The 13,934-nt window shown below is 41.6% G+C and overlaps 1 protein-coding gene across 1 annotated transcript in view; it reads right to left on the bottom strand.

Moving 5' to 3' along the window:
- Window positions 1-11,122, bottom strand: part of Alg13 (ALG13 UDP-N-acetylglucosaminyltransferase subunit) — a 62,128-nt gene extending 51,006 nt beyond the window's left edge. Inside the window, 3 exon segments of the mRNA XM_028876930.2 lie at window positions 6,210-6,348; window positions 9,060-9,222; window positions 10,985-11,122. Coding sequence (XP_028732763.1) covers window positions 6,210-6,348; window positions 9,060-9,222; window positions 10,985-11,065 — 383 coding nt within the window. The 5' untranslated portion in view covers window positions 11,066-11,122.
- Window positions 11,123-13,934: the final 2,812 nt, after the last annotated feature.

Below are 13,934 nucleotides of genomic sequence, written 5' to 3'. Positions count from 1 at the left end.
GGGAAACTATAAAATAAAAATAAAAATCTTTAAAAAAATATTATGGTATGGTAAGAAAAAATGCAGGACTTATTCAAGGTTTCTAATAGTATTTCTGGCAAAAGGTTGTTTTCTAGAGCAAATTGTAACCTCTGTTGTCTTTCCTCAGTTGAGAAACTACAAGACTTAGACAAATTCTGAGAAACTCTTGTCAAGTAAAATTCAAACTATCTTGACTTAAAACCTCACAATAAAAATAAAATCACAAAGGTATAGCAAGAAATATTACCACATACAACAAACGATTAATTTTTGAATAACTAAGTCTACATTATGTGGTCTAGCAGTTAAGTATTAAATAATTGGAAGCCTGGTGCTTTTCCAGGTATGATATTTGAATAGACTATTTCTGATGCTCTATGGTCCTTCAAGCCACAAAGTCATTTAAAAGGCTAAATGGGCTGGAGAGATGGCTCGGCGGTTAAGAGCACTGACTGCTCTTCCAGAGGACCTGAGTTCAATTCCCAGCAACCACATGGTGGCTCACAACCATCAGTAATGAGATCTGGTGCCCTCTTCTGGCCTGCTGTCATATATGCTGTATACGTAATAAAAATTAAAAAATAAAATAAAAATAAATAAAAGTCTAAGTAAGCAACATAAACTTTACATTTTTTCTCAAATGAGATAGGTGGTTTAAAAGAAACATTAAACATTAGGATTCTATCTCTGGATGTGAATAAAACCTTTTCTAAAATATTAGTGTAGAGCTGGTGAAAGGCTGGGAATATGACTTGAGTTAATGTCCCACCAAACACATAAAAATGCTATACATGATACAATGGGCTTATAAACTCAGAACTGAGGAAGTGGAAACAAGAGGATCACTGTGGCTCACTGGCCAGCCACTCTAGTTAATGAACTGGCCAGTGAGAGACCATCCTAGAGGTGGATGGTATTTGAGGATAAACCCCGAGTTTGTCCTCGGGCACAGGCATGCATACAAATTGGAATATACATTTTAAAAAAAAAATGTTGCCAGGCAGTGGTGGCACATACCTTTAATCCCAGCACTTGGAAGCAGAGGCAGGCGGATCTCAGTGAGTTTGAGAGCAGCCTGGACTACACAGTGAGTTCCAGGACAGCTAGGGCTGTTACACAGAAAAACCGTCTCAAAAAACAAAAAAAAAAATTAAAATTAAAAATATAAAAACATGTTAAAACATTAACTAAATATAATAAAGGTACATTTCCTATTAATTCTCACCTATGGAGATGTGGACTACTCACACTTAGATATCTAATTCTCACCAAAATTTTAATTCCAAGTGGCTTTTTCCTGACTACAGAGTACTTTCTCAGGAACTCATTTTTACCACCAATAAAAATTTAACATCAGTCCAAGTAAAGGTCAATCAGGAAAATAAATCTAAAGTATGTAAATTCATCACAAGTAAAATGTTTGAAACAAGGTATGCCTGTACAGTCACACTATTGACTGACGTTTTTTTTTTCTTACCATGTAGGCTCAGGGTAACCTGAAACTAATTATGTAGCACAGCTGACTTCTGAATGCTGGGATTACAGCCATAATGCCGAGCTCTTAAATTTCTTTTATGGATAAACTATATCTAAAATTTCTAGCAAAGAACTACTACATCTTAAAAGTTCTGAGAGCAAACTCAGAAATTTCACAATGTATTGAGTTCTTATAATTCTTATAATTTAAAAATCATGTATTTAATCATATATAAATTTGTAAAATTTTTATGAACACAAATTGCCAAATTCTGTTATATGTTTCATCACTGTAGAGGGTATTTTTTAATTTTATGTGTGTGTGGTGTTTTATCTGTGTATCTGTACACCATACACAAGCCTGGTCTCCAAAGGCCAGAGTGGGTAAGATACTCTGCAATATGGATATTGATAATCAAACCCGGGCCCTCTAAAAGAGCATCAAGTACTCTTAAACAGAGCCATCTCTCCAGCTTCAGGTACAATTCCTAATAACTTTTTAAGAAGATTTATTTTTTTCTGTTTATCTGTTTGAGTATAAATGTGCAGAGACCAGACTAGGGCATTTGATATCCTGGAGATGGGAGTTACAAGCAGTTAACATATGGGAAGAACTAAGAACTAAATTTACATCCTCTGAAATACAACTCAACCACTGAGCTCTCTAGGCCCCAGATGGCGACTGTAAAAACTGACAGCAGGCAGAGGATGTAGCTCAGTGGTAGAGCGTATACCTAGTATGTGCATGGTCCTAGGTTCAAACCCCACTACCTCTATCCAAACAAATGGACTAGTGAAACTGATCACCAGCAAATGTCCTGCTGCCAAGCAAGCCTCGAGACCCACATTTGATCCCAGGGACTAACATGGCCGAAGGAGAGAAATGATCCCAATTGTCTTCTGACTATCCACAAGCACATATCCACACATACACAAAAATTAAAAATGTAAAAAAAAAAAAAAAATAACAACCAAGTCATACTGTTATATCTTTGGATTTATTCTCTATTCTTTAAAGCATTGTTAAGATTATCACATTCTGCCGGGCGGTGGTGGCGCACGCCTTTAATCACAGCACTGGGGAGGCAGAGCCAGGCGGATCTCTGTGAGTTCGAGGCCAGCCTGGGCTACCAAGTGAGCTCCAGGAAAGGCGCAAAGCTACGCAGAGAAACCCTGTCTTGAAAAAAACAAAAAAACAAAAAAAAAAAGATTATCACAATCTACTTACATGTGTGTATGCATTCATTTGAATGTAGGCATGTGCGCCATGGTGAGCTGGAGGAGATAAGAGGAAAACCTCAGGCTGTCTTTTACTTTCTACCTTGTTTGATACAGGATCTCTTGCCATTCACTATTGCAAACACCAGGCTACAAAACCACTGTATTCCAGGACTCTGTCTCTACCATCTCGTCATAGGCAAAGGGATTCTAGATACACACTAACATGCCTGATTAATGTTGATTATGAAGATGCAAACTCGGGTCCTCACACTTGTACAAGTACACTTTCTTCACTGAGCAATCTCTCTAGCCCTTCTCAGAGGAACAAATATTACCAGGCATGGTAGAGTGTGCCTGTAATCCCAGCACTTGAAGGATCAGAAGTTCAAAAGGTGAACATATCTACTTTATTCTTCAAGATAAAAGTTACTCCAAAGTACAGTAGATCATTTACTTTGATCATCTTTTTCAGAAAACTACTAGCTTTCACAAAGCAAACCCATTTTTTTCCTGCTTAATACAAAAAAAGCTGTCTCTTAAGATTATAAACCTACAGATTCTGACTTTCTCACCAAATGTTACATTGTTAGCGTTTCATTTTTTTCTTCAAAGGAACATCTAAAGTAATATCTGATTTTTAGTAACATTTTCAAATTGTTTTGGTTTTGCTTTTGTTTTGCTTAGGTTTTTGGAAACAGGTTTCTCTCTGTAGACCAGGCTGGCCTTGAACTCAAGCCTCAGCCTCCTAAGGTCTGGAATTAATGGTGTACACCATCACTGCCAGGCTTGGGGGTTTTTTTTGTTTGTTTTTTGGTTTTTGTTTTTTGTTTTTTGTTGTTGTTTTTTTTACGCGATCAGCCATTTAAGATTTTAGGACAAAACTATGAAGACTACATTTTCAATGTTAGGGACTCACTACATATTCAATGTCAGGGAAATCTCAAAAATTTAGTGAAATTAGGATTTGGACCCAAGTGTAACGTTTATGCCACAAAGTTCCATATATTCTATTTTTATAGTAAATATATTAATCTGTAATGCTCTACAAATACATGCCATAAATTTATTTTGATTTAATCACATCCCATAAACTGGATTTAGGGGTATTTTAAAGTGTTGAGAGTTTATTTTTGTAATCCAACAACTTTATCCAAAAATGCAGAAAATTTTTCTGGCTGGCCAGGAGGATAACATTTCAGTGTTGATAAATCCATTGACTGTAACAGCCCACGAAGCGTGCTAAAACAAAAGAAGAAAAATATCAGGTAACATGAGAGAAAATCCCACAGAATTTGATGCCCATTTGATGAATAAACTGAATTTTTGTATATTTTAATATTATGGGGTTATATACACTAGTATTATTATTGCCAACACACAGAGTACTATAAAATGTCGTATGAATTGAATAGGCATTTTTATCTCAGTCAAATGTAGTGTTTTGGAAATGTCATTTCAAGGAAAATGTGTTTACACTGCTTTTAAATACTATTCAGTACCACACAAATATAAAATAAAATCAAGTTAATTTATGAAAACAGAATAAATGAAAAAAAAATAGGTATCAGACAAGAAAGTAAACTATGATAACTACACTACATACATCATGCATGCAGATTGTGAGAAAACTTTTTTACTGGAAATTATCATGATCCTTGATACTTTCATTTGAGTGACTTTTCTGAAATAGTTTATAAAACTGTTTTAAAAAGGGGGGAGGGAAAAAGAAATTGCTCAGTGGGTAAAGGTGATTGCCACCAAGCCTGAAAACAGTGAAATCAATCCCAAGAACCCACATGGAGGAAGAACACTTCAAAGTTGTCCTCCATCTTTTAGGCCCACAACATAGCACACATATATACATAAATGATTTTTTTTCAAAAGGGAGACACACAGGTCATTTCATCCTGCACAAGTCTTTATAAAAAAAAAAAAAAAAACAACAACAAAAACAAAAAAATCAGAGCAGCTAATTAGCTGGGTACAGTGACCCATACCTATCTATCTATAATCTCAAAAACTCGGAAGGATCAGGAGTTCAAGATGAGCCTGGGCTACATAGAGACCATGTTCAAAGAAATAAAAGTGAATGAAAATCCTTTTCAATAGCCCCTAGAAATATTAACCTGCATATAGTAGTTAGAAAGATAAGATCTGTTCCTGTTTTAAAGTGGTATTGTCAACTTAACAGTATCAACTACCTAAGGGCAGACACACCAATTATTTGAACCATTCATAATTTCTAGCTTTTCTTCTGAGTCATTGTACCAAGACAACATTCCCTTTCCTCCATCAGAGAGATGAGCACACCATCAATTTTACTGTTGGAATAGTGACTGACAAAATCTGTCTTCTCCCACGGGGAACATCAAGCTTTGTACACATATATCTGTCTCTGTGCGTGCGTGCGTGCATACCAAATGCCTAAAGAATCATGGCATATAACAAGTGTTCCATATTTAATGAATGCATACAAGTATATACCAAATGCCTGAAAGAAACAAAAATAAAATAAAACCCAAAGACACTCCATGTTCTAACTTCAATATACAGATATAGACATACAATTAATTTCTTTATGAGGTTACTTAGTTTTTTAAAATATCAAATTAGTTTTTAGAATCAAGCAACTGGGAATTACTGACCTGGCCTTTTGGCAAGCTTCTTTGACAAGAAGAACTAACGGCATTTTTCTTCAAGCTTCTACTGCGATGCTGATAAAAACAATATTCCTTACCAAAGAAAGATCCCTTTTGCTTAAAGTGCTCCAGTGGCTTCTCATTAAACATAAAATTAGAACTCTTCAGGCTTTTGTTCCCTTGTCTCTAAACTTCATATGTCTGGTTCTTCCTTCTAATTTAGGACTTACCTCAAAATCAGGTCCTTTGTCAGGCCTCTCCTGAAGTCTACCTAATTCTTCCTTAGCCCAGCTATAACCATGTCCTGTCTTTTTATTTGTAGCATAGTTCAACATGTGAAATTCTACCACCATAATATAAACACAATGCTTACTACTGTAACCCAAGCACTTTATATTAGGGAGAAGAGAATATATAAATGAATATAGGTAGAAGAGAATATATAAATGAGTATATTTAATTTAGAGCTTCCAATGGATTTACTAAAAGTCAATCTTTAACAACTAAAATGCATTATATACATATATGGAACTCTCAAAATAAATAAGTTAATTATTCCTTAATATAAGCATACACCTTCTTCCAATACTGAAAACCTAAGATTCTTGGAAATCCGCACACCCGTATACACAGTCATACATTCAAATTCCCATATAATACATAATACAGGAAATACACAACACAGAACAGAGTCAAAGCTAAAGACAAATGAGAGGTTATAGTTGAGAAAAATCAAAGTATAATTGATGAGTGTGAAAAAAACGTAAAAATCATAAGGTTAGGCAGGTGAGTAATAACTGCTGGGGAGGAATTTAAGACAGGAAGAGATCAAGCAGTCAGTCTCTAGTATACCTGCAGGTACAATAGAAGAGATGTCCTTCTTTGTGCAACTGCTTTGCCAACTCCAATTGATGATTGTTCATTAACTTTTCATTTACAACTACCACAAGTGGCTTGCCTTTTTCCAAACTCTCCAAACAGCTTCCTGCACCTACAAAAATAATACTTATTAATTCAATTTTTTAAAGTTATGGTACTCTGTCATTATAGTTTGATTTCTAAAATTGAATAATTAGCTGGGCAGTGGTGGTGCACGCCTTTAATCCCAGCACTTGGGAAGAAGAGCCAGGCGGATCTCTGTGAGTTCGAGGCCAGCCTGGACTACAAAGTGAGTTCCAGGAAAAGACGCAAAGCTATTCAGAGAAACCCTATCTCGGGAAAAAAAAAAAAAAAAGAAAGAAAAAAAAAGAAAAAAAAAAAAAAAGAAAAAAAAAAAAAAAAAAAAAAAAAAAAAAAAAAAAAAGAAAAAAAAAAAAGAAAGAAAGAAAACTGAATAATTTAGTCAATAAAACTATATGAAACTAAACCTTTTAATAATAAGTTCAAAATGACAAACGTAGGTCAAGTTTAGTAGCACATGCCCCAAATCCCATCATGTGGGAAATTAAAGCAGAAGGATCATGGTTTACACAGGAAGACTGTATCAACAACAAAAAAGACAAAACCATACCAACTATTTTTCCGACAGGTTTTTGTGGGGGAGCGGAATAGAAGGTCTACAGCCTAATCTTGCCTGATACTTGCTACAAAGCTCAGAATGACCTTGAATTCATTATCATTATTGTCCTGTTTCAACCTCCAGAGCCCTGAGATTACCAAAATTCCTAGTTGACACCACTGAACAACTTTACTTCATTTCTATCCAAATACAAACAGAAAAGACAGGTTTATGCCCTGCAAGAATTAAGACACCCACATTTAAAAGCTGAGTTCAGTCTGTAACACCAATTAGGGGAGGAGGGAGACAGGAAATCCCTGGAGTTCATTAACCTGTCAGGTGAACTGAACTGAATAATGATGAACTTCAGGTTCAGTGAGACCCTGTTTCAAAAAATAATGTGGAAGGCTTAGAGATGGCTTAGAATTCAAGAGCATATACTGCTTTCATGCAGAGGACCTAAGTTTGACTGGGTCACTCATACCTGCCTATAACTCCCTGGAGCTGGAGTACAAAACTAAAAAATAAGTATTAAAAACTAGTGGGAGCACAATGAAGCATACCTTTAATCCCAGCACTCAGGAGGCAGAAGCTGACAGGTCCTTGAGGTCCTTGTGAGCTCAAAGTCAGCCTAGTCTACATACTGAATTCTAGGCAAACCAAGACTATATAGTGAGATCCTTAAAAAACACCCATTGTCTACCTCTAGCCTCAACACACACACATGCATCACCACACATACACACATGCTCACATAGATGCACATGCACCGATCAGATCCGCATCAGAAACACATAAAAAAAAGTAAGTGGTTTAAGAAAAACATTTCAGAGTTTTCAAGATGGCCCCAGAGCCCACATGGTAGAAGACAAGAGACACAGGCTGGCTGACACACACACACACACACACACACACACACACACACACTCACACTCACACACACAGGAAAGGAGGGTGAGGGAAGAGAACAAATAAACACACTAAATTTTTTTTTGATTTTTAAAGGCTAGCCTATAATAGTGACAGGCACTAATAAAGGAAACCAGTTCTTATGTATTTATCCCTAAAGTGCCATGCCCATGAGAGTCAAGCCTAGATCACCATGAATATGCATACATAATGATCACTTCGACTTTGCAATTTGAAATCCCCTAGATGGCTAGGGAGGCTTAGCAGATACTTGTCACCAAGCCTGACAACCTGAATTCCCATCATGGAAACCACATGGTAGGTAAAGAGAACCAATTCCCACAAATTGCCTTCTGACTTTCACATACATGCCATGGCACACTCGCATCCTTACACATAGGCAAGTAAATCTAAAAAATATTTTTAATCTCCTAGATATTTTAAATGGCATTTAGGACTGTTAAAAGTAAATAAATCCTTTTTGAGATGTGATAGGGTGGTAATTAAGAGGACAGACTATTGTCAAATTGTTATGTATCTACAACTATGAATTACTGAACATCCATGTGTCCCAGGTACCTCACCTACAAGATGAGGACGGATGTTAATAACTTTGCTCACAAGTTTAGGAGGATTAAGCAACATACAGAAAGAACTCAAAGTAAGACTAATGCCATACACATAAACATATTATATAATAAAGATTATGCTATACATTTTAGTAATGTCTATTCCTTTTCTTGTTTTTCTGGTTTTGGAGACAGGATTTCTCTGTGTAGCCCTGGCTAGCCCAGAACCCACTGTGTAGGTTGGTCTTGAACTCAAGAGATCTGCCTGTGCTGGGATTAAAGGAGTGCATCTGCACTGCCCAGCAGTAATATTTTTCGAGACAGGGTTTCTCCGTGTACTTTTGGTGCCTGTCCTGGAACTCGCTCTGTAGACCAGGCTGGCCTTGAACTCACAGAGATCCATCCGCCTGCCTCTGCCTCCCAAGTACTGGAATTAAAGGTGTGTGCCACCACTGAGCAGCAACTTACAGATTTTTAAGACAGGTCTCAGGTAGCCCAGGCTGGCTGCCACCTCTCCCTCTCAACTGCTAGAACTACAGGTATGAGACATGGAGCCTGGCTTTCTTTTTTGTAGTGGTAAGAACTGGTCACAGGGCTTTTCATATGCTATGCATGTACCCTGAGTTATTATACCTGTAGTCCTTGTAAATTCAGTCTGAAAAGGTTAAAGTGTCTTTTTTTTTTTTTGAATCAAAGACAGAAACCGGGGATTCGCAGACACTTTACCTGCGTGGCTGATGACAAGGTCTGCTTGCTGAAGGTCTTCTTTCAAAGAATCCTTATACCTGTAAACATCCAGAGTGAATGACTCAGTACTGAATGGTTCAGGGACCACTGTGCCTCTACCAATTTGGAGGACAAGTCGGTTGTAACCGAGATTCTTGAGGATCTAAAACAGGAAATAAGAAAACGAGGTCCTTTTAAATGAAGTCCTTCAAGAAGAGCAGTGAGCCAACCTCCAAGCCACTGCTCAGATGAAGGGCGTGCTATCTGACCCCTGCCTGTTTCAAAAAGAACCCTTTCCCAACCCCCTGAGGGCCAGGTCCCGCCAAGGAACCTCACTGCCCGCCAGAAGACACAAACATACCTGGAATGAGGAGTCCAAAACTAGGCGGGAACCAAAGGAAGAGCCTGTTTCTGTCTCACCAGTTGAGCTGGGACCCAGCAAAGCAGTAAGGGGCACCACGGGAGCCCCTAGGCTGAGGACGCCACCCAGAGGGCAAGACCCTCTCCACCTGTTCAAGGAGTGGGTGGGGTCTGGCTCCCAGGCGCCTGGGGCAACCCGTTGGGGGGGGAGGGATCGCCGGTTGAGGCGGAACCATTCCCAGCAGGGGGGGCGGCGGATCGCAGACTTCGACGCCTGGGAGAAAACTATGTTCCCCATCCCCCACCCCCACCCCCACAGCGTCTCCGGCCTAAGGGGGCCAGGGGGTGAGGGGTGGCCGCCCCAGGCGCCTCAGGGCAACCTGTTCCCAGTCTGCAGGGTGGGGGCGTGGCGTCTGCAGACAGAGGCGCCCAGGGAAAAGCCCTTGGAAGGGGTGAGGGGTCATGGCCCAGGCGTTGGCAGGGACCAGACAGGGCTTGGGGAGGGACCCAAGACATGCGGGCATGCTGGTACAGACTGCACAGTGGAGGAGATAAGGATGGGAAGGAGGGACTGAGAGGAGGCATGGGGGTGGGGGGCGAGGGAAGACTGCGGGGGGGGGGGGGGGGGAGACGTGGGAAGTCTGCGGAGGGGGCGGGGGGAGGGAGACTGCAGATGGGAAGTCTGCGGAGGGGGGTGGGGGACGAGGGAAGACTGCAGAGGGGGGTGGGGGGGCTAGGGAAGACTGCGGGGGGGGGGGGACGGACGAGGGAAGTCTGCAGGGGGGGTGGGGGACGAGCGAAGTCTGCGGAGGGGGGGCGGGGGGGGACGAGGGAAGACTGCAGAGGGGGGGCGGGGGGGAAGTCTGCGGAGGGGGGGCAGGGGTGGGGGACGAGGGAAGACTGCGGAAAGGTGGAGCACGGGGTGGGGGACCAGGAAAGGCTGCAGAGGGGGTGGGGGGTGAGGGAAGGCTGCGGAGGGGGCGGGCACGGGGTTGGGGGCGAGGGAAGACTGCGGAAAGGTGGAGCACGCGGTGGGGGACCAGGGAAGGCTGCAGAGGGGGTGGGGAGCGAGGGAAGGCTGCGGAGGGGGTGCGCACGGGGTGGGGAGCGAGGGAAGGCTACGGAGGGGGTGCGCACGGGGTGGGGAGCGAGGGAAGGCTACGGAGGGGGTGCGCACGGGGGTGGAGGACGAGGAAAACTGCACAGGTGCTGAGCACCGGGTGGAGGGCGAGGGGAAACGCGGAGGGGGTGGGGCATGGCGGTCGCGGAGAGGCTGCAAGGAGACAGGAGACGGCCAAGGGAGGCACGGCGGTTGCGGAGAGGGGCTGGGGGGGGGGGACATGGCAATTGCGGAGAGGCTGTGAGGAGCCCGCGAAGGGCAGCACGGCGGTAGCAGAGGGAGGCTGGGAGGGCACTGAGGGCGAAGGAAGGCGAGCGGACGAAGGAGACCCGGGCAGGCCGCCGCGGTGCTGGCGGAGCAGCTGCCACGCGTCCTCCCTTCCCGCCCGTGGCCGCCGGGGAAGGACAGGCGAGCTCAGCCAGCAGGGCCGCCCGGCCGCACTCACCCGAAGGCTGTCTTCGGCGGCCACACACGCAATGAGGTCGTCGAAGCTGGTGGTCCCCACAGTCACAAACGCGCTCTTCATCGCGCGGGTTCCCGAGTCCGAATTGGCGAGCGGATGTGACGTCGGCCGTTCACGCCGACGCCACAGGGCGGACGGAGGGAGGCGGAAGTCCATCGGGCCAGTAGGTGGTGTGGCTCGGCTTGGGTGGGCCGGGGAAGTCAAGTAGGCGGGGTGTTCCCTCCTTGCCGCCGGCGATCTGGAGGAGTCTGGCTCACATGCTGAGCGCCTGCTACCTCCCGGCAGAGCCGTCTAAATGGTTTACACGTTTGCAGATAACACCCTTAAGATCTATCAAACGGGGGTGGGAACTTGCCAAGTGGAATTGGGGTCTACTGAGAAAAAGACAAAAACCCGAACACCTAACTAAACATTGTGCTGAAGGCATTGTTTTGAGTACCAGAAATCTTTCCATGATAGGACTGAGATTTTCGTGTAATACGTCCACTGCTCTTTGTTCATGCATGCCCTTTGCATTTAGGAAAGAACAGCTTTTCTCAGGCAAACCTTACCATGTCTTTGAGGTGCACTTTTAGTCCTAGCATAATAGCTCATAAGAGGCAAAAGGATTGTTGGGAACTCCAAGTCAGCATGGGATATATAGTGAGATCCTGCCTCTAAATAAATAAATAAAAATAAAGCGCGTACTTTTGTTTAAGACTGTAATAAACATCAGGTGGTGGTGGTTCATCCCCATTATCCCAACACTTGGGAAGCTGAGACAGAAGGATCAGGATTTCCAGGTCAGCCTGGGCTTCATGAGGCCCTGTTTCCAAAACCAAGTAAATAGACCCATCACAAATCTCCTTCATTCTAAATTTAGTATGTGCACAACTAAAGTGATTACCAAAACCCATCGTTAATCAGTAAATTCCCTTTGGCTCAAAAGAGAAACATGCCGGGAGGTGGTGGCACATGCCTGTTATCCCAGCATTCAGGAGGCAGAGGCAGGCGGATTTCTGTGAGTTCAAGGCCAGCCTAGGCTACAGAGTGAGATCCAGGAAAGCCTCCAAAGCTACACAGAGAAACCCTGTCTTGAAAAACCAAAAAAAAAAAAAAAAAAAAGAAAAGAAAAGAAAAAGAAAAAGAGAGAGAGAAAGAGAAATATATATTTTCAAATCATCTGTATAATGCTTAAATTTGCAGTTCCCATTTGTAATTATTCTCATACAGACAGCTTTCTCTTCGTGTCCTATTTGGACTCGAAGAATTTTTTTTTTTTTTTTTTTTTTTTTTTTTTACTATTTCTCTAAGGAATTATCTAGGTTATGAAACATTTTTAAGCAGATGGCTCAAAATATTACCAAACAAAAATGTGGGTAGTAACCAGCCCAATTTGCAGCTACTAAATATGTTGCTGAGATAGCATTTTAAGTGCATTAGATTTTTTTCATTTGGTTTAGTGAGGTTTGTTTTACTTTGCTTTGGTGGTAGTTAGTGGTGGTGGTTGTGTTTGTTTCTGTTTTCTCACATTTCTATATACTATATTTTTGGTGGTGCGATTCCTTGGGAGTTTTTATGTCGTTTGAGTGCAATTTGATTAGACCCTGGGCCTGGCATGAGCTTAAACCCTCGAAGCCCACCCGCAGTGACTCACCTCCTCCAACAATGCCATACCTGCTGCAATAAGGCCTCACCTCCTAACGGTTCCAACAGCTCCCCTAACTGGGGACCAAGCATTCAAACATATGAGCCTATTGGGATAGGCTCATTCAAACCCCCACATACCTGATTTTTATTTTTGTATTTATATATACATAGGAACTTGTATGCCATTGTGTCAACGTGTATATTTATAGCCATACTGGTGTTTGTATTTTGTGTGTATGGTACCAAATTAACTAAAAGCACTTACAATTAGTAACACATGTCTTAAAATGTATGTGATATTGTTTCATTTTATTTATTTATTGTGGGGGTGCACATGTGGAACCCCAGGGACAACTTGTAGAAGTCAGATGTGCTCTAAATACCATATAGGTTCAGGAAATAGAACTTAGGTTGTCAGGCTTAGTGATGGGGCTTTGACCCCCTGAGTCATCTCGATGACCAAAATTTATGTGATTTCAGTAAACTTTGTTGAATACATTTTTTGGTTCAATTAAAATAGATATATCTATTAGCATTACATATGTTTCATCTCTTGCAGGTGTTTTAAAATCATCAGTATTATAGTTTGAACTAAAAAGGAAAGGAAAAAAAACTATCCACCTGCCCTTACCTCCCAATTTCTGAGATTAAAGATATGAGCAACACCACCTGGCTATAGAAACACCATGTGAATCCAACAGAATTCTGGCTCAGAAATGTTGAACTAAAATTCTAAAAACTGAATAAAACTACTCAAATTGAAATAACTATGCCAAGTATACATGAAAAATAAAGTATTTATTTGATATGAAGGGCTATGGCTTTTACTAGAAAAGAACCAATATTTTTCTAGTTTAGAGTTTTTATGTCTTATTTTAAAGTTTGTGTGGTACGAAGATGAGTCATTTGCTGTACTACTGACTTTGGCCCCAGACCTAGATCAGAGCTTATTTAAAAGTTTGGAACAGGTTGGGCTATGGTGGTACATGTTTTTAATTGGGGCCATCCTGGTCTACAGAGTGAGTTCCAGGACAGCCAGGGATACACAGAGAACCCCTGCCTCAAAAAGAAAAGATTTTAAACAGTTTTGAGTGAATTTCATGTATAGTCAAGTTGATTCAATTTTTTTCTATGGCCATGATGGCGCACGCCTTTAATCCCAGCGCTCAGAAGGCAGAGGCAGGCAGATCTCTGTGAGTTTGAGGCCAGCCTGGTCTACAGAGCCAGTTCGATGACAACCAGAGCTACACAGGAAACTGGAGAAAACTCAAAATATTATTATTATTAATAATAAAATAACTTC

The sequence above is a fragment of the Peromyscus leucopus genome, chromosome X (assembly GCF_004664715.2).
Source record: "Peromyscus leucopus breed LL Stock chromosome X, UCI_PerLeu_2.1, whole genome shotgun sequence".
Lineage (NCBI taxonomy): Eukaryota > Metazoa > Chordata > Mammalia > Rodentia > Cricetidae > Peromyscus > Peromyscus leucopus.
The sequence above is the reverse complement of the archived record's forward strand: the minus strand, read 5'-3'. Positions and strand labels throughout refer to the sequence as shown.